General features: G+C 38.7%; 1 protein-coding gene across 1 annotated transcript; it reads left to right on the forward strand.

The window, feature by feature from the left end:
* The first annotated feature begins 5,153 nt into the window (after positions 1-5,153).
* Vsig4 (V-set and immunoglobulin domain containing 4) lies at positions 5,154-27,499 on the forward strand. Its single transcript, XM_075956938.1, is given in 9 exon segments — positions 5,154-5,208; positions 7,634-7,990; positions 15,051-15,113; positions 16,118-16,555; positions 24,527-24,631; positions 26,950-26,971; positions 27,290-27,407; positions 27,409-27,441; positions 27,443-27,499. Coding segments are annotated over 9 exon segments (1,248 nt in total).
* Positions 27,500-27,969: the final 470 nt, after the last annotated feature.

The raw sequence follows: 27,969 nt of genomic DNA on the forward strand, positions 1-27,969 counted from the left end.
CCAATGGTGCTGGCATAACTGGATTTTAACATGTAGAAGAATGAAAATAGATCCATATCTATCACCGTGCACAAAACTCAAGTTCAAATGGATTAAAGACCTCAATATAAATCTGACCACACTGAACAAGATAGAAGAGAAAGTGGGAAGTAGTCTGCAACACATGGGCACAGGAGAACAATTCCTACCTATAACCCCAGTAGCACAAACAATAAGAGCAACAATGAATAAATGGGACCTCCTGAAACTGAGAAGCTTCTGTAATGCAAAGGACACTGTCATTAAGACAAAAAGGCATCCTACTGAATGAAAGAAGATCTTCACCAACTTCGCATCAGACAAAGGTCTGATCTCCAAAATATATAAAGAACTCAAGAAACTAGACATTAAAACTCCAATTAACCCAATTAAAAAATGGGGTACTGAACTGAACAGAGAATTCTCAACAGAAGAAGTTCAAATGGCCAAAAGACACTTAAGGTCATGCTCAACCTCCTTAGTGATCAGGGAAATGCAAATCAAAACAACTTTGAGATACCATCTTACACCTATCAGAATGGCTAAAATCAAAAACACCAATGATAGCCTATTCTGGAGAGGTTGTGGAGTAAGGGGAACACTCATCCATTGTTGGTGGGAATGCAAACTTGTGCAACCACTTTGGAAATCAATGTGGCAGTATCTCAGGAAACTGGGAGTCAACCTACCTCAGGATCCAGCAATTCCACTCCTGGGAATATACTCAAGAGATGCCCAATCATACTACAAAAGCATTTGTTCAACTATGTTCATAGCAGCACTATTTGTAATAGCCAGAACGTGGAAACAACCTAGGTGCCCCTCAACACAAGAATGGATAAAGAAGGTGTGGCACATATATATTTTAGAGTTCTACTCAGCTGTAAAAAACAATGACATCTTGAATTTTGCATGCAAATGTATAGAAATAGAAAACACTTTACTAAGTGAGATAACCCAGACTCAAAAAGAGGAATATAGTATGTACTCACTCATAAGCAGATTCTAGCCATAAACAAAGGACATTGAGCCTATAGTTCATGATCCTAGAGAAGCTAAATAAGAAGGTGAACTCAAAGAAAAAACATATAGTTATCCTCCTGGATATTGGAAGTTGACAAGATCGCCAGACAAAAGTTGGGAACAGGGGGGTGGGGTTGATTGGGGGGAAGGGGAGATGGGGAGAAAGAAGGGAGAAGGGGAGGACTGGGGAGAGCTTGGGGGAATGGGATGGTAGAGATGGAGGAAGGGTGAATATGGGAGCAGGTAAGGAGATATCTTAATTAAGGGAGCCATTTTGGGATTGGCAAGAGACTTGGCTCTAGAGGGGTTCCTAGGTATCTAAGGAGATGGCCCCAACTAGGTCCTTGGGCAGAAGAGGAAAGGGTGCCTGAACTGGCCCTCTCCCATAGCCATCGTGATGAATATCTTGCATACCACCATAGAACCTTCATCTGGTGATGGATGGAGATAGAGACAGAGACCCACATTGGAGCACTGGACTGAGCTCCCAAGGTCAAATGAGGAGCAGAAGGAGGGAGAACATGACCAAGGAAGTCAAAACTGTGGGGGGGTGCATTCACCCACTGGGACAGTGGGACTGATCTAATGGGAGCTTACCAAGGCCAGCTGGAGTGGGACTGATGGAGCGTGTCATCAAACTGGACTCTCTGAATGTGGCTGACAATGAGGGCTGACTGAGAAGCCAATGATAATGGCACTGGGTTTTGATTCTACTGCATGGACTGGCTTTGTGGGAGCCTAGTCTGTTTGGATGCACACCTTCCTAGACCTGGAAGGGCGGGGGCTTGGACTTCCCACAAGGCAGGGCACCCTGACTTCTCTTAGGACTGGAGGGCAAGGAGGAAGGGGAATTGAGGGAGTGGGAGTGGGGGAAGGAAGAGTGGGGGAGGGGGAAGGTGGAGGGGAAGGGAAAAGGGTGGATGGTAGGAGGTGGAAATATTAAATAAATAAATAAATAATAAAAAAGATTTTGATGAACTTTTAAGTTGCTAAATAAGCATATATTTTGCCTCGATTCCTTTTCATTTTTCCCTCCTTTTCTCAACCCCACCCTCTCTCCCTTCTTCCTTTTCTCCTTTCTTTTTGTCAATTTATCTCTTTTATGATTGGATTGCCACATGACCCAGATTGGATTAACTTTCTTATGTAGCTCAGTCATAAAACCCATGATTTTACCTGCCTCGGCTTCTCAACTTGCAAGATTATAGGCATTATATTATATCAGTATAATTATATCAGTATATTAATAAGTATTATATTAGACCAGCATCCCTCTTCTCATAGCAGAATTGAGGATGATCTCTGTCCTTTGTACTTCTGGATTACTTAGAATATATTACATAACAATACATTTGCAGCCAACAAGTCTTGTTCATTTTATATGCTTATTCTGGATTCTGAGTTTCCCCGTAGTAGGGATATGCTGTAGTCATATGTGTATAGGATGCATTTTTTAGTAGTCAACAGTTTTAGAAACTAGTAAAGATTTGGTTAGAAAACTGTAGGGATTAGAGTGATGTCTGTATCAGTAAAATGCATGTAGTACAAGCATGAGGACTCAAGCTTGATCTGTGAAATTCATGAAAAAAAGCTGGCTGTCATGGTGTGAACTTGTAATCCCAGCCCTAGTGAGGCAGAGATACGAGGATCTATGAAACTCACTAGTCACCCAGTCCATCATACTACTCACTGAGTTCCAGGTTAATGAAAGATCCATCTCAAAACAACAACAGAAAAACAGGGGGATAGTGTCTGAACAAAGACAGCAGATGTTGGCCTTTGTCCTTCACGTGTGATGGAGGAGGGTCATCTGTCTATGTGTTACTTTCATTGGTTAATAAAGAAACTGCCTTGGCTTTTTGATAGGGTAGGATTTAGATAGGTGGAGTAGACAGAACAGAATGCTGGGAAGAAAGGAAGTGAGGCAGACGCCATGATTCTTAGACCCGTGACAGATGTAGGCTAGAATCTTTCCCGGTAAGCCACCACCTCGTGGTGCTACATACATTATTAGAAATGGGTTAATCAAGATGTGAGAATTGGCCAATAAGAGGCTAGAACTAATGGGCCAGGCAGTGTTTAAATGAATACAGTTTGTGTGTTGTTATTTTGGGTTTAAAGCTAGCCGTGCTGGAGCCAGGCAGGACAAAACGCAGGCCTGCTCACCTCATCACTATATGCACCCTCATATCTACGTTCTATGTACCCAGGCAGACATGAGCACACCTCCTCACATTCACACAGAAAATCTGTGGTATCTTATTTCTTAGAATGTATATCCTATAATTGTTAATCTGACAAATTAATTCCTAGTTAAATACTACAAAAGACATAAATGAAGTATAAAACATAAAGATGGCCACCCATTTATCCATTTAATAAATTATTGAGCTGTCAGCAAAACACCATTCTTAACACATAGGACATATCAAAACTTGTGCAAAATCATGCTATCATAGCACTTACAGTCTATCAACTGATGAAAATCAAATGCAAACTCAGAGGCTTAGGATGTATGTTGGGGGTAGAGCTTCTTTCAGCATTCTCAAGGTCCTGGGTTCAAGCTCTAACCAAATATTAAAAGAAGAGTAAATTGTTTCCCACTCCTACCTGATCTTCTACTAGAATTCTGAGATATTTCAGTCAATATTTAAGTTCTTAGATTGCAAATCTGTTTGATGAGAAAGAACAAAGCATTATCAAAATATTTGGGGGGATAAATTTGAGATAGTTAGGCCCATGGGAAGAAATTGTTCAGTTACGAGCTGCACATTACCTCAATGAGAAATTTGACTATAAGACTGAAGAAAAGAGAATAACACGGTGAGGCATCTAAAAGATGTGAAAAGGAAAGGGGGGTGATCTATTCTAGAACTAAATATAATACAGCAGGCTCATATTGATCACATTCATAAAGACATCTTGTGTAATTTTGACATCCCTTAACACTGTCAGCCTTTTCTACTTCTCCTTTTTCTCCCAAACAAGTGAGATGTAAGAACTAGGTTTGCTTTAAGAGTTTTTGATATCTGTAGTCAGCCCAGAAAAGTAATTCCATTTGCACTTTCTAATCTTTAAAGCAAAGAGATAGTCTGGGTATATGTGAAAGATAATGACTTTGAAAGTGGATATGGGATGTAATGGGGAATTTCAATTATTTTCCATTTAAATAAATCGGGATAGTGTTGTGTGGCATGAAAGAACATAAATTTGGAATCACGTAGAACTAAGAAGGATTCCTGGTTCTACTTATGTGTGATCTTTAGCTGACTGCAGAGTCTCAGTTTACTTCATTCCTTCTTTCCTTTCTTGCCTTCTTCCCCCCTTTACTTCTTCCCTCCTTCTTTGAAAAGGGATAATATTTAGAGCAACTACATTTTTTTAGGGAACATCTCTTTATTGTCTTATATCATTGTGAAATAAATTAAAAATTTCAAAGTAACATAGCATATTCCTTTTAAGTCTAGAAAACTACAAATATAGCTTGCCTTTCTCTTAAAAAATGAAAAATAAATGCCTTTACAAAAGCATTATAAAGTATTAATTAAAAATGAATCATTTCTTGTCATCAGAGATATGGCTACTGGCAATAGTTAGTCAACAAACTTTCCCATTACGACAGAACAACTGTGCCCCTAGGCTTGACAATTAATAAAAAGGAAATTTCCGTGTGGAAAGCCTTCTAATACACGAAACTCATACTGTGAAGCACTCAGATGTCCCACCTCTCAACTGTCCATTTGTATTGAGGGTTAATAGTACAACTGATGAAAATTACATATGCTAGAACAACTTTATCTTCCCCATACCTACCAGAAATGAAAACATCCCTGCACTGGAGTGAGCAGACTCAAAATTCCTGCCCTTCACTGGCCTCAGAGAAAGTGCAGTCCTAGCGGAATGACAAGCTGTTTCAAATTTCCAGCCTGAGGTGGGGTCAAAGGAAAGAACCCCATGTGATTATTCTGAAATACGGAAGGAGGGGTGTGTGTGATAAGACTAGCATTTTGGGAAAATACAGAGAAGAAAAGAAGAAACTAACAGCCACCAGAATTTCTAGTCTCTTCAGCAGCAGGAGGATGGAAGAAAGAACTGAGGTGGCTTCACATAAGATGGAGATCTCGTTGGTCCTGCTGACCCTGGGCCACCTGATAGTGCTCACCTACGGTAAGGTAGCACACTGATGCCTGACTGCCACTTCTACCTCAGGCAGAGGATGTGGGTGTTGATGTTGAGTGTTTACTGAGAAAAGCTTGTTTTTAAATGCTCAGGAACAGTCATATGCAATTCTGTAAGCTTTCTGAACTTGGGCAGAAGGGAAGGAAGTCGTTGAAATCTAGTAAAAGTTCCAGAAGCTGCCTTGGATAGAAATTGAAACAGTTCTTCGCTTGGAAAGTATTTGCATGATTTTCCAGTATTTCGGGTACGTCAGAAGACTTCAAGGTCACCCAAACCTCCTATATTCTCCTTTTTCCTTGAAAATCTACAATAATGACTGACTTCTCATTTCCATGCTTTGATTCTTGCCACAACATACCGTCACCAATGAATAGATATTTAATAAGTGAGTGTGATGTACGTGTGACCTTTGAAGTTACCTGTAGCCAGGCATGGTGGGGCACACATTTAATCCCAGCACTTGGAAGGCAGAGGAACTCTGATTGATCTCAGTGAGTTCAAGGACACATTGGTCTATATAGAAAACTTTGAGTTGTCTTGGGTTACATGGTGAAACTCAGTAATATGCACCATCAAATAGAATGGTTTACAGGTGCTTAACATTTGCTGTTCATACACTTTAGAACACAGCCATTTGCTGGTCTCCACCAGGCTGTATCCAGGCGCATGCCCAAATAGTACTTGTGTTGTGCTAAATCCCCTTCTCTATTGTTTCTATCCAAGGGCTTCTCACTATCAACCCAGAATACACATGATTCCTTTTCCCATGCCAGCGCTTCAAATGTCTGAGGAGAGGAAGAAACTGTGCCCCCTTAACTCTCCTCTTCTCTAAGCTAAATATCTCTAGCTTCTTCAGCTTGGTACATTACTAGCTGCTGAGATAACTCACTTCCTTACGGACCCAGTAACCCAGTTGTAGGGACTGTTTGTGGGAACTAATTCTAGATACACAGCCCAGAAGAGGTTGGGCTATCTCATAGGGGCATTTCTGTGAATCTTCCTCCACACTCACTTATAACTCAAGGAAATGAAGTGCCTTTCAGGAAACTAAGTACAAGTAAGAACTAAGTAAGTTTCAGTATAGGGTAAAGGGATTCTTGATGAAGTTTTGCTTGTTTCGTCTTTCTAGAAGACAAGACTAGCTAGATCAATCATAATTTGAAGAATCTAGCAATACCGAATTTTTGCTGTTCTTTTTTTAACCAAAGTGGGCCTATCTAATGGCTAAAGTGTGACATGAATGTTCTAAGAGTTCCTGGTGAGGGCAAAGGCCTTAGACTCACCTTCAGTGTCCCCATTATTAGAAACTCTGGTCCTTACAGTGCATCCAGGAAGATGGACAGCATAAGCTCACTCTGTTCACAAGGCATCGTATTCTACCTGCTTACCTGAAATATGTGCTAAATGAAAAAGATTTATTCAGTAATACCTTGCATTTTGAAACTACATCTACCAGGAAAGACATTGCCTAAATACAATTTCTGGCCCCAGTTGAATAAAATGCAAAAGGATTGAGATATGAGCTTATATATGAAAAATTCTAACAAAACACAATGAGTCCCTGTCTTTTCTTGCCTCTGGGCTCCTCTCTCCAGCCCGTCAAGGAGCAATTTCCTTTGGTTCTACCACAATAACTAGCCCATCCAGCTCTGGAGATTTATTCGGGTTCTTTTCTTTTCCAGGCCAAGCGTGGATTAAACCCTTTCCCCCCTCCGAATGTAACTTTCTAATGTTTTTTTATAAGAACTAAAAGAAAAAAAAGAGAAATAAGGACCGAAAAATTAGCTAGGTTTAATTGCAAAGTACAAGGTTCAAAGCTCATAGCTAATGGTTTGGTCTGGCAGGAAAATTCATCTGGGCCTTTTGCTTCACCTTTCAGTTCCCTTATCGATCATCTCTGTCATCCTTCCAGAAGAGAACGTGAGTTTGTGTCCCCATCACTGAGCCTTTTCTCTTGAGTGAACAAAAGGTGGTAATAGAGCAGAGGGCTGTTTCAACCATGAATCTACACACAAAAGAAAAACTACTTCCGTTTCAACTATTTGCCATTCTTTTTCCCGCATCTCATTTGAAAATAGTGAAAGAAAAACTATGGGCATGTAAAATATCATAGAATCCCTAAAGATTGGTCTATCCTAACTCTCCATATTCTGTTTGGAAAAAATAAATGTCACCTCCTAGCAAGACAGTGACATAAAAAGGACCTGAAACCACTCTAGCTAAAGAATGTTAAGGACTTCATCCCACACACTGACTCGGATTGATGAGAAAGCTATCAGCAGAGGCCAGGGATAACCAAAGTATGACTGAAGGGAAAGTGCTTCTTAGAAAGCTATTGAGCCCGTGACTCGCCCTCACTCAGGTGAGCATGTCAACTGTTACTTGCTCATTCTACTTTCTTCCCTGTCTTTAGGCCAACCCATCCTAAGATCGCCAAAGAGTGTGACAGGGACCCGGAATGGGGACGTGACATTACAGTGCTTCTATACTCCCATGAGAGGCTACAGTCAAGAGTCTGTGAAATGGCTGGTACGACATGGCTCTGATCCAGTCACCATCTTCCTACGTGACTCCTCGGGAGACCATATCCAACAGGCCAAATACAGAGGCCGCCTGAAAGTGAGCCAGAAACTTCCCGGGGATGTGTCTCTCCAACTGAATTCCCTTCAGATGGATGACAGGAGTCACTACACATGTGAGGTCACCTGGCAGAGCTCAGAGGGAACCCAAGTGATGAGAGATGAGATTATAGAGCTCCGTGTCCAGAAATGTAAGTCACTGTGAGAGCAGAAATGCATTGGTAAACAAAGACACGCTAGAGTACTGTAGTCCTAGACACCTCTGAGAAATTGAGAGGCCTTGGTCTCTAATCCTATGTGCTAATCACAGGATCCTCGAAGTCATCACCCCATTCAAGAATTTAAATAGTGCTGGGAAATAAATACAAATGCATCACTTTCGAAAAAGCTCTTCATGGGCTGGAGAGATGGCTCAGAGGTTAAGAGCACTGATTGCTCTTCCAGAGGTCCTGAGTTCAATTCCCAGCAACCACGTGGTGGCTCACAGCCATCTGTAATGAGATCTGGTGCCCTCTTCTTGCCAGCAAGCACACAGATAGACAGAACACTGTATACATAATAAATAAATAAATCTGTTTGTTTTTTTTTTTAAAAAAAAGGCTCTCCTTCTGCCACGCCATCACTCCTAGATTCGCCAAAGGCATTCTGAGGGATCTGGTCCCCCACTAGCTGTGCTTCCCAGTTTACCACATGGTTTTAGAAACTGAAATCTGCATTGTCCTCTACATAACAAAATTCCAAACTCTATCCATTCACATCTAACCACATAAAATTCCCTGCAGCAGTAGACTTGCCGGCATTCCTTCCTCCTTCTTTTAGCCACTTTGACTTGGGTTTTCTACAGTTTGTCTGAGTGATTCTGCTGAGATTATTTGCTGGCTCTTCTGTTCATTACTTTAAGTGTTCTTGAAGTTTAGATTATTGTTAGCGTACAGCTACAGTAGAGGGCTTTATTTTCTTCGCTCAACTTGAATATTTTCATTTCTAATCTGCCAGTCTACAGCTTGTCTCTCTTCAGTCTTTTAATATTTCTTTTCCAGTAAAGATATTTTTTAGTTGGATGTAGTATCATAGTAATTTAATGTTTTTTTTATTCCTCTCTGTGTTTTAGAGGTTGTAACCAGAAAATCATTGCCTCTACTCAGATCTTTTTTTTAATGCTGAATCCTAATAGATTCAGAGTTCCCAATCTCATATTGCTGTCTTTAATCCACTTTGGTTGATTTTTGCACAGGACAGTAGAGGTCAGGTTTCAATCTTGATGATGCCCACTTTTCCCAGCACCAGTTATTGAAAAGGCTACCATTTCTCTGGTGTGATTTTGTACATTTACAAGAAATTAGTTGCTTTCAGACATATTTGTTTATTTCTGGAATGTGTACACTGTTTTACTGGCCTATGTATCTTTGTATAGTAATATTGTACTGGTTTAGCTAATTATACTTCTGTGATATGTCCCCAAATCAGGAATTGTAATGACTTCAGTCTTCTTTGAGAACTGTCTATCCAAATACTTTAGTCATTTCAAAATTGCATTTGCCTAATTATTCTTGAGTTATGAGCGTAATTTCTTTATTTGGATTATTACAGTCTTTTAAAATGATTTTTACCATAATAATTATTATTATTGTTTATATCCCAATTGCATTTTACCCTCCCTCCTCTTCCTCCAGTCCCTCTCTCCACTTCCCCTTTATGCTCTCCTCCCCAATCCATTCCCCCTCGTTTCTATTCAGAAAAGGGCAGACTTCCTATGGATATCAACCAAGCACAGCATAACAAGTTGCAATAAGACTAGGCACTTCCCCTCGTATTAAGGCTGCACTAATGCAACCCAAAATAATGAATAGTGTCCAAAAAGCCAGCAAAAGAGTCAAACACAGCCCCTGATTCCACTGTTAGGAGTCCCACATACAGAGGGCCTAGATCAGTCCCACATGGGCACCCTGTCTCTGTGAGTCACATGAGCCCAGGTTAGTTGATTCTATGGGTTTTCTTGTGATGCCCTTGACCATCTGTCTCATACAATCCTTCTTCCCCCTCTTTCACAGAATTGCCTGACCTCTGCCTAATATTTGACTGTGACTCTTTGTATCTGTTTCCATCAGTTGCTAGGTGAAGCCTCTATGATGATTATTGGGCTAGGCAGCAATCTAGGAGTATAGCAATATATTATTAGGAATCATTTCATTAGCTTTTTTTCCAGTCATGTCTGGTTCTACCCTAAGTCTCTAGGTTATCCAACCTCTGAGTCCTGGTACTCCATACAATGTCGGGGATGGGTTCTCTCTCAGGGCTGGACCAGATAGTGGTTGGTCACTCTCACAATTTCTTTGCCACATTTACCCCAGCACATCTGTAGCCAGGGTAAATTGTAGGTTGAAGGTTATTTGGCTGGGTTAGTCTTATGAAATACATTATTCACAAGTATTCTCCCACTTCTTCATGTTGTCTTTTACAGTTCTTGAGATGTAGTTATATGCGAGTGCTTTGCTTGCGTGTATGTTCATGCACCATATAGGTGTATGGTTCCTGTAGAATTCAGAAGAGGGATCAGATGCTCTAGAAACTGGAGTTGTAGATGGTTTAAGGTATCATGTGGGTGCTGAGAACCAAACCTTTGCAAGAGCAGCCAATGCTCTTAATTGTTAAACCATCTCTGCAGCCCAACATGTTGCCTTTTTACTTTCATGATGGTAACATTCAAGGCTCCCAAGTTTTTTTGTTGAAATCTAAGCCTATTTTATCTTAATATTTGTGGTTTTGTAGCATATCCCACCAGACCCAATATTCCTTAAATTTCTTAAGATCTGAGTGGAAAAGAACAGGTGGGGGGGATGGAATGGCCCAGATGGGGAAAAGACAGAGAGAAAGAGCAAGAAAAGAGATATCTTGATTGAGGGAGTCATTGTGGGCCTAGTGAGAAACCTTACACTAAGGAAATTCCCAGGAATCTCCAAGAATTAGCCCCAGCTAAGACCCTAAACAATAGTGGAGAGGATGCCTGAACTGGCCTTCTCCTGTAATCAGATTGACTACTTACCTTAATTTTCATCATAGAACCTTCATCCAGCAAATGATGGAAGCATATACAGAGAACCACGGGGGAGTATTGGGCTGAGCTCCCAAAGTTTAGTGGAAGAGTAGGAGGAATGAGAATATGAGAAAAGGGGTCAAGACCATGATGGAACACCCACTTAAACAGCTTACCTCAGCTAATGGGAGCCCACCAACTCTGGCCTGACAATCAGGGAACTAGCATAGGACCAAACAAGGCCCTCTGAATGTGTTTGACAGTTGCATGGCTGGGGCAGACTGAGGGGCCACTGGCAGTGACACAGGGGTTTATCTCTACTGCTTGTACTGGCTTTTTCGGATCCTATTCTCTTTGGGTGGATACCTTGCTCAGCCTAGATATAGTAAGGAGGGCCTTGGACCTTCCCCAAAGCAATGTGTCTTACCCTCTCTGAGGAGTGGATGGGTTTTGGGGGGAGTGGGAGGAGGGGAGGGAGTAGGAACTGTGATTAGAATGTAAAATGAGAAAAGATTGTTTTTAAAATTAAAAAGTAAATAGATTAAATTAATAAAATTTTTAAAAGATCTGGTAGAACTGAATAGTGAAGCCACTTTAGCTTGATTTTTTCTTTCTTAGTAGTTCTTTAACTAGCAATCCAGTATTTTTTTTACTTGTTTAAATTCCATAATTTCAAGTTTCCTGATTCATCTTTTGAAGTTAACATTTACTTTTTAATATTTGTTTATTATTTTAAGTATATGATGGTTTTATCTGCAAGCGTGTGTATATTAGTTACTTTTCTATTTCAGTAATAAAATCTTATAACCAACATATAAAGGACACCAGAGCAAAGACATGGTTGTAGGAACAGTTAAAGCTCACATCTTGATCTGAAAGCAAGAGGCTGCGAGAGGGAGAACAGTAGAACTGGCACAAATCTTTTGAAACTTCATAGCCCACCCCTAGTGACACATTTCCTGCAGTAAGGACACACCTCCTAATCCTTCCTGAAACTGTTGCACCAACTACGAACCACAGTTTCAAATATATGAGCCTATAGGGGCCATTTCCATTCAAACATCATAATGTGTATGTACAGAGTACCTGCCTGGCGCCTGTGAAGGTCAGAAAGACACATAGTTTCTCTGGAACTTGAGCTGTATACAGGAATGAGTGGCTATGTCAGGGCTGGGAACCATCCCCACGTCTTCTGCAGGAGCAAAAAGAACTCTTAACCACTGAGCCAACACTCCAGGCCCTACTCCTCATTTTATTTTATTCAGTTAGAGAACATGCTTATTATTTCAGATCTTTTAAAAATTTACTAAGATTTGTTTTCTACACAACATATGGTCTGTTTCGAATAATGCTGCAGGTATACTTAATAATAGTATCTACTTTGCTATTATTATATGAAGTGTTCTATATATGTCACTGCTGGTTAACAATGTTGTTCAGCCCTTGAATCTCCTTAATCTTCTTTCTAGTTATTAAACAGATCATTTAAAGTGGGATGTTGAATTCAAATTATGATTGGTAAACTAACCATTTCTCTCCCCAATTCTTCTAAATTTTCTTCATGAATTTTGGAGGCTCTAGTATTATCAGTATATGTTTATTAATGAACTTTATCCTTCACCAAAAATAATTTTATGATTATAAGTTGTTGTTCTTTGTACCTAGTAAAATTTTTTCTCAAATATAATTTGCCTTATATCAGTATAGTCATTCTACTTATATGTTGGCTAATGACTGTATGGTACATCTTTTAACATTATTTTACTTTAAAACCTTGTTTTGCCTTTGAGTACTAAGCAAGGATATCATATAGTTAGATATGATAATCTGAGACTCTCTGCCTTTAAATCTGAATTCTTCTACTTCTATTTAATATAAGTATTAATAAAGTAAGATTTATCTCTGCCAATTTTCTATTTGTAGTCTTTATACTTATTGCTATATTCCTTCACCGCTACTACCTTTGATGCCTGATAGATAATTTCTAGCATATTATATAGTTCGATTCTTGTTTAGTTTACTGTGATGGCTATTTTTATGTCAACTTCGTAGAAGCTAGACTCATTTTGTATGAGGGAACCTCAACTGAGAAAATGCCCCCAATAGACTGGCCTGTGAGCAAGTCTGTGGTGTATTTTCTTGGCTAATGATTGATGTGAGAAGACCCAACTCACCACAAGCAGTACCACCCACTGAGTGGTCCTGGGTGCTAGAAGAAAGCAGGCTGAGTTAACCATGGGGAAAAATCCAATAAGCAACATTCCTCCATGGCTTTTGCTTGTGAAGTTCCTGCCTCTAATTTCCTACCAGGAGTCCCTGCCATGACTTCTCTAAGTGATAGAACATGACCAGAAGCTTGTAAGAAGAAATAAACTCTTACCTTCTCCAGTTGCTTTGGGTTATTGTGCTTTATCACAGCCAAAGGAATCTTAACTAAGACATTACTAAGTATTCATTATTTCTGTTTGTGGGATATCAACAATTCCTAATTTATTGCATTTATTCCAATTTAATTTCATAATATTTGTATACAGCTCAATTTCTTATCATTTAGTTCTATCATTACCGCAAATTGCATCTTAGTATATTATAATTGAATGAGTATTGATATAGTATTATTGTTTTGTAGGGATAAATAGATAGCTCAGCTATTAAAAGCTAGGCTTACAATCAAAATAATATTGTTTTGTAAAGTGATTTTTTAAGTCAGATTGGAAAAATATGTTTACACTCAGTATTCACCAGTACAGGTACTTCTACTGGTGCCTTTTTATTTCTTCATATTAGTTTTGGATATGATTCACTGTCCCTTTATTTTACCTTAAACAATGCCTTTTGACAATTCTTTTGGTCATATCTTCTAGAGAGTATTCTCACAGTCATTGTTTATCTGGGAAATGCCATGATTTCTGCCTCATTTTTATTTGGAGGTTATTTATGTTTTAGATGGGGGTTTTCTTTGCTACCCAAACTAAATTTATACTTGTAGTTGGGACTGCAATCACATTCTCACTCTACTTATTTGATTGTTTGTTTCTTTGTTTTTTAGGACTTTTGGTGGTGATTTTAAAATACTAATTTTGTATAGTCTTGTATATTCATGGTTATGAGATAACCATTGAGTTTACTATTTGATTAGCTCAGAAGTCAGTGATAACTGGATAGAGATTTTCTTAAGAGCCAGGAGAAAATAAACTACGCATTATTTACCAGAGAATTTTGTTGCTGGTTTAACGATGATATCAATGTGTATCCAGTTTATAATTATAGTATATTGTTTATTTGCTGTTAATATGAAACCTCAAGGTTAATCATAAGTGTGATCTTATACCTTTCTTATATTTTTTCTGGATGTGCACAAGACTTTAAGAAAAGATATGATATCTTTGACTCTGGGAAGTTGCCAAACTTTTCAAACTTTCTGGAGATATCTCATTTTTGAGCATTTCCTTTTAGTCTTGGTTACTCTATTCTTTCTCCACACTGTTATCCATTGCTTTAGGCTCTGTGTGACAAATTTTCTCCTAGCCATATAAAGAGACTTTTAGTGCAGATGCTAAATAAAACAAGCATTGGGAGTTACGGCTTTTAAAGAAATCATTAGAAAGGTCAAATAAAGATAGTATTTCTGGAATGAACTTCTTACTTTTGTACCTGGAGTAGGGTATTAATTTTTATTACCTCTGAGGAAAGCTGAAATGCCACAAAGCTTCATTTTATTACTAAAACTGGGCTGTTTTTCTTCCATAAGCACCATAAGTTCCTACGAACCAATTTCCCAAATTCTGGGAAAAAAATGACAATACCAAAATATTTCAGTTATGCCTTTATTTCTGTGAGGGGCAAGTTTTAGAAGTCATTACTTTGACATTTTCATTGAAGTCACCAACTAACACCTTCTTTGTTGTTCTTTGGAATTCTTCCTCAAGAATGACTTGTTATATTTTAGTCAAAATTAGTGATTACTAGAATATATTCCCTCAGCCTAGTCTTCACACCATTTCAACTCTAGATATAGATTCACTGACGTCTTTGAACCCTGCCTTATGGCCACTACCTTAGAGTGATGTGTGAGGATTAAAGAACAGGCAATAGAAGTTACCAGCATCATGATGGAAGGGTTGAGAGGTACAACCTAATTCCTAATTTTAATAGTATCTTCAATTGTTTATCTAAAGGAACCAAATCCCTGAACCTCACTCCTTTTTCCCTTGCAGACCCCTCTAATCCAACTATAATCAATGTTGAAGCACTTACAACCATGCAATCCCCCTTGGAAGGTAAGTTTTACTAGAGCTTTGTTACTGAATTCTTGAAACACATTTGGAAACCAAGCAGATGCAATTCCACTGACTTTGGGCAAAGAGATCTCTGTGTTACTCAAAGAGATCATGGCAGTAAATTAATGAATACAAAATAAATGTAGCAAATATTTAAGGGTAGTAGAGAAGTTGAATCATGAATATACACTTTTCTTTGTGAAAACAAGCTAAAAGAAAGCAACGTATCACATTTTTCCTAATCTGATTTACTATGTGACTTTGAGCATTCTACTTCTTTGTGTATCTTCTTCCACTGGAAATCCTTTATAGCAAAAAGTTGAGAGGTTTTACTTCGTAGTACAATATAGATTAATAATATGACTTGCTGCAGGATATTTGATTGCACTGTGAAACCACAAGACTGTATTAATAAACTCAACCTTAGATCAGGAAGCAGACCCAGTGACTAGTTGACAAGAATTAGCCATAGAGAGTGCAGAGGATGCAGGAATATGGATAGAGAGATGCACAGGAAGGAGTAGGGAGGGACTTAGGGATTCATGATCTTTTTATTTTAGGACAAATAGAGAAACTCTCTTGCTGAGTCTCTGGTCAAAAGGAAGGTCAGCTGGTTGCTTCTCAGCACCTCTGAGTTGTCAGGTTTTCACCCAAACATCTGACTCCCAAATCTTTATTGGTAGATAGAGCAAGAGACACTTAGTTAAAAACTACATTGGCAGCTACAACAGAGCCAGTGCTGATGGGACCAGAAATCCCGGCAGGTCATGAATGATCTATCTGAGCAGCAGAATGCTCAATGCAGGGCAATAGAGCTGCAGATGGTAGTAAAATTATCAGTAGAGTTAGGTGTAGCCACTAAGCCAATGGAAAAACAATGAATAGACACCCTGGAAGCCCAGAAGAGATCTCCAGCAAAGACATCAAGCCTTTTCTGCCATCGACGACCCTCACATCTCTTCAGTGCGAGATAGGCCTCTGACCTGGATTCTCTGTTCTCATAGCAACAACTACAGTGAATTCAACCTGTGACTGGACCACTAAGGAGAATGGAAAATTTAAGGAGACCACTGTTGGCCCAGTGGATGAAAAACATGAGAGGACCACTGCTGGCCTGGGGAATGAAAACCATAAGGAGACCACTGTTGGCTCAGTGGATGAAGAACAAGAGAGGACCGCTGCTGGCCCGGGGAATGAAAACCATAAGGAGACCACTGTTGGCCCAGTGGATGGAACACATGAGAGGACCACTGCTGACCTGGGGAATGAAAACCATAAGGAGACCACTGTTGGCCCAGTGGATGAAGAACAAGAGAGGACCGCTGCTGGCCCGGGGAATGAAAACCATAAGGAGACCACTGTTGGCCCAGTGGATGGAACACATGAGAGGACCACTGCTGACCTGGGGAATGAAAACAATAAGGACATCATTGATGGCCCAGGTAAAAGCGATATTTTATGCTATCATTCTTCTTTGACTCTAAACTGTGTGATACCTTATAAGTTTTCTATGTGGAATTCAACTCCACAAACCCAGGAAGAGCCCAGGAACTAAATTGGATACTTATGATAGAAATGGAAAGATAATGATACAAGAATAAAGAGTGAGGTTGTGGTTAAAGAAATGGATAAATGTGTTCTTAGTTTGTTTTCTATTGCAGCAGCAATATACTTCTCAAAGACTGGGCACGATAGGTAGAAAGTAGGATTCGGAACATGAACTCAGCCATCTACCCTAAGGAGACAGGAAGTGGAATAGGTAAAGATCAAAGCAGTCCTCCACTACTTTAATTCTTGACTAAGGGCTTTTTGTAGCAGATCAGAGTTGATTTTTATTCACCAAAAATCTCAAAGATCCCCAAATCAGGAACTCAAGGACTAAAATCTCAAAGAGAAAATAGCCTGTATTAGTTCATCTCAAACTTCTAGTCAGCTAATATGCACTGATATGCCTAAATCAATTCTTAAAATAATGAATTTCTTTCACATTAATAGTTGACTCGCTACTCTCAAACTATGAGATCCCCATTTTCACCTGAGTCATATGTCATAGGTCATATGTCAGAACCCTCCAAATTATTTCATGGTCTTGTAACCAGTTGTTAATTCCAGATATACTGCAGAACATCTATGAATCCAGGTATCCATCAAGTATCTGGTTTGATTATTTAGTGCGAAATAGTTTAATAACTATTACTCATTGTTTCACGCTCTGGCTTTGTTTCATTGAAGGCATACTTCTTTTTATGATACTGGGGATAGGACCAGTGATCTCAAACAAGCAAGATATATGCTTTACTAATAAATAAAATAGAAAGCACAGCAAAAATCATCAGGAACAGATAAGACCATGTAGAAGAATGAATTTCAAGGATGGGTAATAAAATAGAAATACATAAGAAAATACATAAAGAAAACATTAATGGACACAACTAAAATATTTGAGACCAAACCTAATAGCCCACACAGTGAAAGAAGCAGAGATTTAGTAAAAATGCTTAGACAATGTGTTCAATGAAATTATAGCTAAGAATTTTATAAACCTAGAGAATGAAATAAACATCCAAATAAAGTACTGGCCAAAAGATGTACAGGGAAAATGCCAACTCAGAAACAGAGGCATAACTGTTCGCATAACATCAGATCTCTTACCAGCCACACTAAAATCCAGGAAAGCACAGAATGATATATTTCAAGCTCTGAAAATAATTACTGTCAACTGAGATTAGTATAGTCAACAAAGTTATATCTTAGAATTGATTGAGAATAGAAGCCCCTGAGATGTGGATATGGGTAACAGGGCAGTCCCTGTATGAACAGCCTGAGAAGACAAGATGCCCAAGAGCTCATTGTGTTATGCTGTGAAAATGAAACCTGAATTGTGTTGGTTACCCCAAATGTTGATGATTCTAGAATCATGAAACATCTACCAAGGAGAACTGCAGACAGGGAGTGGTAACAGCCCAAGAAAGAGATGCCTGTTGCAGGCAGAAAGGCGGGAGTGGCAGAGTCATATAACCTTTGTGTCATCAGAAATGAGGTTACATGATTTCACGTCCGCCCTGATAGATTTTAGTCTCTCTTTGGTCCATTATTTCCTTCCTATCCATCCACTTCTCCCTTTTGGAATGGTAATGTGCATTCTGTGTCATCTTATGTTAGAAGTATGTGATCCACTTTTTTTATTTTACCTGAGGATACAGATAAGACATTTACTTGGGTCTCAAAACAGACATTGGACTTTTAAATGGTTTTGAGACTGTCACAGATTGTGAGGACTTTTATTTAGAGTTTGACTAAGCACATTTTGTACTATGATGTGGCCATAATCATATCAGGGTCAAAGAGTGGGATATGGTGGCTTGAATGTCCCCTATAGATTGAGTTTTTGTTCCCCAACTGGTGGAAGTACATCACTGGGGTTGGTCTTTGAGAGTTTATAGCCTCATGCCAGTTCCAGATCCCTTTCTCTGCACTGTCTTTGATGTTGACAAATGTGATTGATCTCGAGGCTTCCTGCTCCTGCTGCCATGCCCATGCTTGCCACCACAATTTCCTGCCATCACAGACTCATCCATCTGGAATCATAAACTCCTTGTTCTTTAAGTTACCTTTGGACCTGATATTTTATCACAGCAACAGAAAAGGAATTACTATAGTAAGCCATATGTGTTTAGAGACTGATCTATTTTTTACAGTCTTCCAGTGCTTTATATAAATTTTAAAATATTTTTTAATATTCCTCCTAATTTCATCAAAGTCTAACAACTCCCTTTTCATCTTTAATTTCACTAATTTGAGATTTCTTTCTCTTTTCTTGGTTATTTTAGCTGGGGAGTTTGTTCATCTTTATTTAAAGAACAAACTATTTGGTTAATATTGTGTATTGTTTCTCTGGTCTGTCTTTCATTTATTTTAATCCCTAATCTTTATTATGACTTGTTGTATGCTGAGTTTGGGATTGACCTCCTTTCTTCCTAGAGCCATGTGGTATGTATTAGTTACTTTTCTATTATATGATGAGACAACATGACCACGGTAACTTACAGAGGGAAGGGCATACTTTGAAATTACAGTTTTAAAGGGTTACAACCCATGATAGTGGAGTGAAGCAGGTGGCAGGCATCAGGCAGTTGAGAGCATTTAAGCCACAAAAAAGAAGCCAAGAGAATAAACTGGGGGTAGCACATGGCTTTTGAAGCCTCAAAGTACATCCTCAGTGACATACTTCCTCTAACAAGGCCACCCCTCATAATACTTCTCAAACAGCAACCAACTAGTAACCAATTCTAAATCCCAAGATGCCTCACTCAAGTTACCATATTCTACTCCCTAAACTTAATAGTATGTTGGCCACATCATAAAGCAAAATTCATTTAGTCCAACTTCCAAAGTCCCCTTATTCTTGCACAATTAGATTACTATTTGCAAGTCCAAAGTCTCTTCTGATTAAATTGATCTTTATGATTACATTGAACCCATCAGAAACATTATAATTAAGACAATCTCTTAACTGTAATGCCCTGTAAAATAAAAAGCAATTATATCTAACATACAATAACACATAATATACATTACCATGATAAAAGTGAGAAATGAGGCATAGTAAGGACCAAAGCAAGACTGAAACCCGAGAGTACAAATTCTCAAATCCCATAGCTCCATAGCTCTGTGACTGATATCAGAGGGCTTACATGTTTCTACCCCTCTGATTTTACTGCCCACAACACCATACCCTGTCAGGTCGTTTCCACTCCCCTTCTACAGATGCCTTTCAAGGTCATTTGCCCTGTAGTAGAACCTTCATGAATGAACTTTCTTGCCCCATCTAACCTTAGATGCTTTTTGAAACCACAGGGGAAGAAAGAATTCATGACCCACTAACTTCTGCATTCTTCATTTCTACAAAGTCAGTTCCATGTGGACAACGGTGCCAAGTTTGATTGTCAGATTAACTTGGTTATCTCTGCAGATACACAGACACTGTTTCTTAATAAAAGTTCAGAAGAAAGTAAGAATGTGTGAAACCTACCTCAACACAATTAAATGCTTCTTATGAAAAGCCTGTAGCCAACATTATACTAAGCTTAAAAACTTAGAGCATTCTAAAACGTAAAATGAGGTAAAAATGTGTATCACCTCCAGTGTTATTAAATATAACGTTCACAATGAAGTTTCAAAATACATAATCAACATATAAAATCAACATACTAAATCAATATTGTACATATACACCAACAAATTTGCTAAAAACAAAATGAGAAAAGATATTCCATTCACACTGCTGGGCATATACCAAAAGACTATATCCTACCATGGGCATATTTGCACATCCATGTTTACTGATGCTTTGTTCACAACAAGAAATAAAATCAGCCTAAATAACAACCAGCAGATGAATGGACAAGGAAAATACATTTTTATTTGGCAAAAAAATTTATTCAGTCATGAGGAAAAATAAAATATCAGGAAAATTTATGGAACTGGAAGATATGTTAACTGGAATAACCTAGGTTCACTAACATAAATGTTGAATGTTTTTTCTTATATGTAGATTGTAGCTCCTAATTTTACACATGTGTATTTTTGTAAGAATGAGTGAGATATAAGCCATGAAACTAGAAAGAAGCCAATAAGAAGGAAAAAAGCAGTTTGTGTGTGTGTGTCTGTATGTATGTGTGTTTAATATAATGTACGTGTGTGTGCACATACTTGCCTGTGTATGCTCATATGGAGACCAGAGCTCTCCTCTAGGTGTTTCTGCTGTTCTCTACCTTAATTTTTCTTGAGATGGAGTCTCTCAATGACCTGAAGCACACTATGCTGACTAGACTGGCTAGCCAACAAGACCAGAAAATTTGCATGCCTCTGTTCCTAAACACTGTGCTTATAGATTTTCATGACTATGTCGGATTTTTATGTGAATAATGAGATGGGAACTCTGGTTTTGCTATACACCAAGTATGTAAACCACTGAGCCATCTACCTAATTATCCCTCCAAAATGAAAACAAACAAAAACCAACAGCTTCTCTTAAGGAAGGAGGGAAGTACAACACACATGACATGAAACGGTAACTCCTGGAACAGAAGGATACAAGGGACAAGAGGACAGAATGCAGTGGTGGAGAGAAAAATCAGTCAAAGCAAGTATGAGGAATAGGTTATCTTGAATGCTGACTATAATGAAGTGAAAGTCAATGAAAGGAGTGCATTGAATACCATTCAAATGTGTCATTGAGGAAACTAAAGTCTAATAATGGTTAAAGATTTGACCAACGTCACTATACTAACTTTTCTGTGACTAGCATAAAATCTTACTTCAAATTTTGTATGGTAAAATGACATAAATATGTTCTCTTATACTATGGCTGTCAAAAGTCTGATGTTAGTGAGCTAAAATCAGGTGCCAGTAGTTCCCCAGTCCTTTCGGAAACTTTGTAAAAGAATCCATTCCTTGATGCTTTCCACTATGTAGAAGCTGCCCACATTCCTTAGCTCCTGATTTCTTTCACCTGTTTTCAACATCAGTAATGTAATATGTTCAAATCTTCCTCTAACTCTTACCTTCTCTCATATCTCCTACCTTTACTATTAAATCAATCCTTATGATTACATTGAGTCCATCAGAAACAGTAAGGATTATCTCTCTATTTTAAGTGCAGATAACAATCAGCCTTAATTCTGTCTTTCACCTTAATTCTTCTTTGTGTTACACATAATTCTAAGAATCTGTGTGCAAACATCTTTGGAGGAAGATCTATTATCTGACCCATTAGTTATACAACAAGTAAATAAGACTTAGGACTAGAATCTCGGTACAGTATATTCCTTCAACTATTTACATGCCTGTATTAGTTACTTATGTCATTTCTGCAACAAAACACCTGGAAAAAACACCTTAAGAAAGGAAAGGTCTATTTGGGCTCATAGGTCAAGGGTGCAGTCCATCACAGCAAGGAAGGCATGGCATATAATCACATCAGATCTACAGACAAAAAGCAGAGGATGCTGGTGCTCAACTTACTTTCCCTTGTTCATTCTTTCCATAATGCCAGCCCATAGAAGAATGATGCCCACAGTTAAGGTAATGCCCAGAGGCTTGTCTCCTGGAAGAATCTAGATCCTTTCAGATTGACAGAATTAACTCTCAAGGTACCCTAGATTTCTGAGTGGAAATATTTTTGAGAAAAGAGGAAACTGGGAACTTGAACCAAAGAGTACTTCAGTAAGAAGAGTCTTTATGGCTGAACATAAGTTGCCAGAATCTCATGAATATAGCATTTCTGAAAAGCTGGCAAGTCAAAACACCACCACCATTTTTTTTTTTTAGGCAAAGTGAAATTCTATCTTGGCCCTTTGGAAAGAATAGAAGTCTGCCTGTGGCCCAAAAAGCAATCAACCAGTGGGACTATGAGAATTTGTTTTGACATTTTGTCTCTGACATTTATCAAGATTGTCCTAAGAATGTGGGATTTTGTTTTTCTCTCTGGCTAGCTCAGAACCTCAAGATGCTCTAGGCTGATACTTAGAGTTTCTGATTTGATTTTTTTCTCAAGGCCAATTTTTGTTTATTTGCCTGCTTTTTAAAAATTTAACAAACTTTTTAGTGAAACATTGTATGAATAATGTATAGGTAAATTAATATTTAAAAATCTTTAAAATGTGCATACTTCACAACCACATTACCTGCAGTCTAATAGTCACCAAATGGTTTCTTTTCCTGGTCTCTATTGCCATGTATTATTTTAAGCTATTTTGAACTCTTATAAAGGAATAAAATAATGTATTTTTGTGGTTGGTTTAGTTTACTCAGTGTGTTTATCAGAGTCAGTGGCAGTTTCATATGAATATATACGTTTGTTATATACAAATATATTTCAATTATTAAATAATTGGTTAGTATGTATGTGTTTAACAATGAATTTATTTTATTCTTCTTGAATATTACCTGAAAAACTTCCCATTTTGGCCATTACTAATAATTCATGGATAAACAATATTACATTATTGGCACGTGTAGCGCTGGCTGTCCAGGTGCCAGCTATGTAGACCAGACCAACCTCAGACTCACAAAGATCTGCCTGCCTCTTCCTTCCAAATGTCAGTATCCCACCACCATTCCCACCCAATCTTGTCTTTTGAAATAATATTATGTAAATATGCAATGCTTTTATTATAACTTCTTGATTCTCAAGAATTTCATATAGGTATAAAACGAAGTATGGTCATATTCACCTCTCATTTCTCTTTTCCTACTTCAACCATATACTCTGCAAACTACCTCCTCCTAACTTCATGTCTTCGTTGTTAACCCACTAAACCTAACTAGTAACACCCAGATGTCCATGAGTTTGAGTCCATCTGCTGGAGTATGGGAAACCTCTGAGTGGGAACACACTGAAAAAAGAATGAGTCTCTCTCCTCCAGAAGCAATATTCAGTAAGGAGTAGGGCAAGACGAGCATGTCTACCATCTCTGCAGGACTTTTGGCTTGATCTTCTGTCAATTTGAGCTGATAACCCTAGCTATACTATTATAAATTCATGAATACAATAACCCTGTCATGTCCAGAACATAGCATTCCATAGCACTCTTCCTCGTTGTCTGGCTCATAATCTTTCTGCTCTCTCTTTCATGAGGTTCTCTGTTCCCCCCCCCCACCGTGTGTGTGTGTGTGTGTGTGTGTGTGTGTGTGTGTGTGTGTTGTGTGTAAGAGAAAGAGAGAGAGAAATTCATCATTTAGAAATGAGCACTGAGGCTGGAGAGATGGCTCAGTGGTTAAAAGAACTGGCTGCTCTTCCAGAGGACCCAGGTTCAGTTCCCAGCAACCACATAGCAGCTCACAAGAGTCTGTAACTACAGTTCCAGAGAATCCAGCACCCTCACATACAGGCAAAACACCAATGCACATAAAGTAGAAGTGAGTCTAAGTCTGTTCTCAGTGCTTTTACCAGTTATGCATCTCTGCATTGATGGCTGTCAAATGCAAAACAAGCTTCCTAGTCAATACAGAGAGAAGCCTATGGGTATAATATTCAAATAGCAAGTTGAATATTTACAAAAATAAGTATAATAAATTCTACTCTAGGGTCTATGACACACACACAGAGAGAGAGAGAGGAGAGAGAGAGAGAGAGAGAGAGAGAGAGAGAGAGAGAGAGAGAGAGAGACTTTTGACCAGATTATAATACCAGGCATGATATTCCCTCCTGTGGAGCAGTTTTCAGTTCCAATCAGAAAATCAGAAAGGTCTTAATTGTCCTATACTAGTCTTGCTGCTATCATACCATGGGCACATCGACATCGTGCCTGGTATGTTAGTATTATTATGCGCAAAGTCCAGCAGTGGGTAGGGCCTTTGACTAACCTCATTTTAAACCACATAACTCTTGGTCTTATTTTCTCTTTTAGGAAGGAACCTGAAAGTCTTTCTCATCATCTGCATCACCTCCCTTTGCTGCATAGTGGTTGTCACCACGGCTTATTTTATCTTCTGCCACAGGACATTCCAGCAAGGTGAGTAATACGTAGGGATGGCTGGCCTTTTCATGCATTCTTTCCAACAGTGTATTTATCTACATTCTATATGCGGAAGTATGGCTAACTTTCCAATGATCTTTAAGACTAGTTTCAGGGCGATGGTAGAAATAAAAAGAGACAGATATTCATTGTTTCTGCCAGTAATGTTGTAAGAATTATGAAACAGAATATAAAAATCCAGGGTACTAAGCCAAGCACAACTCTTTGTAATGAATCATCTTACAAGAATGGAAAGGAAGTTGCCCTTGAGTTGCTTGCAATGTATGTGAGGATTTCCAAGTTGAAGCATAGAATTTATCATAGCATACATTACAGAAAGATTAATGATTCAAGGTGTAGAGAAGAAGATATTGAACAAATACTGAAGAGAAGAGTGTCAGAGCTGGAATAATCAACAAAGCCTTTCAAAAGGTTTAACTAGAGCTAGGTCATACTAAATGAAGGGACAGTGTTCCAGGAAAGGGAAACCAAGTGAGCAGAAGTATAAAGGTCTAAACTGAAAGTACTTGTGAAAAATTCAGTTAGTTAAGGGATAATGAATTACAGGGGACAATGTAGGTTCCCTTCTAATCAGAGCAGGTTTTGAATTCCAGCCTAAGGAATTTCTTCACTAGGCCTTGCAATGGCCCTAAGATTAACCCAGTTGTTTTGGAAGTTGCATGATGAAGACATTATTGCCAGAGAGATTTAATGAGTATGGAAAACATGAGGTACAGGGGGGTTGGAATGATTGTTTCTAAGAAAAAGTTAGAATTCAATTACCTTGCACTAGTCAATTTGCCTAAAATCATCTTGTATATTTTTCTGTAGCTTCTTCTACTCATGACCATCTTTTCTGCCTTGGATCACTTTAATTAAATAGAACGCAGTCTTGTCTATCACTTTCCCCAGGGTCTCAAGTATAACCTATGCTGTTGGCCAGTTACCATGACTGCAATCCATCAGGATGATCTAGGGAATGGAAATTCCTCAAATGGCCACAAATACCAGCTCGATTTGAAGGAAACCATTCACCATAGTCTTCTAAAGGCTAAGACAGTAACTACATATTATTTGCCTCTTAAAATATCCCAAAATATTTCATTGTCCCTAGTAGCTCAAGGGAACAAGAAGTCAGGTTAAGTCATCTTTTTAAGGCCCTCTATGATGTGGGTCTAGGTCTGTTTTCTTCCCATCCACTAGTCGCTTTTCCTTGTTCTCATTTCCAGCCACTGAATTTAGACAAGCAACTAAAGCTTACATAACATGTCGTTGTGCTTTATTTTTTTTTAACCTTCTTAGTTTGCCTTTCCAGAATTCCCACTTCCTGTTTCTCTTTAAGAGAGATAGCGTCAGAGCAGTAATTCAATTTAGTCTGTAGTTACTGAGCATAGGTTGTACTCTGGATACTAAGCAAGTTAAGAGAGAAAAAAAAAACAACCTTGGAAATAAAGAAGTTCCCTGTCCAGTGGGGGAGATAAAACTTAGAAAGGTGGGTCTCTACAAAACAGAACTCCCATAGTTTGCATTGTTACCATTCTTGTAATTTAGTACATGGATTTCCAGTCGCGACCCTGAAAGATCATAAGCACCTAGGGGGAAGAGGGCTGTGTCAAGAAATACCCATCTTTGTGCCAGGCTGGTCCTCTAGATTAGAGGACAGTTCGCCACAACACTAGCGGGCAATGACTATCTAGTTGGGGTCCTTTTAGTCTTAAGATTTTAAGTAATAATATTTTATTAATTCAATGAAATACCAACTTATCCATGTATGTTATAAATCATATACACATATATACGTACACACATACATATACATATATGTATACATATTCATAAACATATGTGGTAAAAGAGGTTATGCAACAACCGAGCCCTTTCTTGAGTAATAGGTCAGTGTCAGTGCACTTGAAAATGGTTCCTGACATGGAACCAAATTCAGTGCATTTTCCTGGGTTGTAGCTGGGCAATCAAGTTTCCCACAGAATTTTCTGTGACTCTTTGATGAGAATCCTGGGTGAAGAACAGGTCTGGTGTGTTTTCCCTTTACCCGCACCAAACAATATCTTCAGCTTAATGGTCTGAGTCAGAAATGGCAAAGGGGATGGAGAACAAGGATGTGTACCATCCACTTCTCTGAAAAATATGTGTCCTTGTATTTTAACTCATGACAACATCCCTCAATATTACAAAGCTGGTACCCTGGATTCTCTTCTGTTTCCTTCCCCCATTTTTGGACTGGTACTGAGGTTTCATACTTAGCTCCTACATACTCTCCAAATAAATTTCTAACCTGATTCTTCCTTGTTTTCTAGAGTATGTCTATGAACTAAACAGGTAAGATACACATTTTTCTAACATATTAACCCTTCAATGCCCTAAATTCTGTTGGTTGTTGGCAGAAAACCTGAAGACTAGCCCAAGCAGAGTCCTTCAGGGTCAGAAAGTATTTTACCCTCTCTGATGAATGTTCTCATGTTGTATCCTGGATCAATGAATGCACAAGATGATTTAGGTATACCAGCTTTCTGTCCCCACAGTCCCTGCCTAACAGGATCCTGGGAGTCAGTGAATAAGAACTTAAGAGCTAGGATGCTAGAAGGCAGGATCTAAGCCCAAGATCTTTCTCATGAGTAATTGGCTCTTGGTCCACAGGGTGTATGCCAAGGAGACCAGAAACACTGGAGAAACCACGGAGGTGACTACCTTCACAAATGGGTACTTCAGTGACGAACCAGACTCCCATGCTCTGATCAATGACTATTTTGATGAGTCCTTGCCTGGGCCAGGAGTACTAGATAACCACCCAGATCAACGATGACTATTCATTCCTGCCTACTTCACACAGTTCCTCGAAAATACTAAGTTGTCACTACCGAAGACAATAGCATCGGCTAAAATGTTACAAGTCAAGGTCTACTGACATAATTGCCTATGATTATTTAGCTCTTTAAGATTTTTTGCTTGCTTCCTTTCTTCCTAGACAACCTAAAGTATCAACTCTGCCATTGGTGGGGCTACTGGGAAATCCTGGTTTGGCTAAGAATTTACCATGTGCCCCTCAAGAAAACTAGCTTCTGAGTTTGGCTCTGGACCCTTCTATGTTCCTGCCCAGGGCCTCCACTCCTCCTCTGAAAACACTAGAGAATTTCCCATAGCATTAAAGTTTCTTTTTCATGCCTCAAAGCATCACCAGAAAATCATGTAAGTGAGGCTCAGTCCTACCAACTCAGGCAATCATCTGTGTTAATTAATTAATATTGCCAAATCAAAGACCAAGGTACACATCTGTTCCTACACTGCAAACCTAATGCTCTTGTGTTCTATTCTTCTGG

This window comes from Microtus pennsylvanicus, chromosome X (assembly GCF_037038515.1).
Source record: "Microtus pennsylvanicus isolate mMicPen1 chromosome X, mMicPen1.hap1, whole genome shotgun sequence".
Classification (NCBI taxonomy): Eukaryota; Metazoa; Chordata; class Mammalia; order Rodentia; family Cricetidae; genus Microtus; species Microtus pennsylvanicus.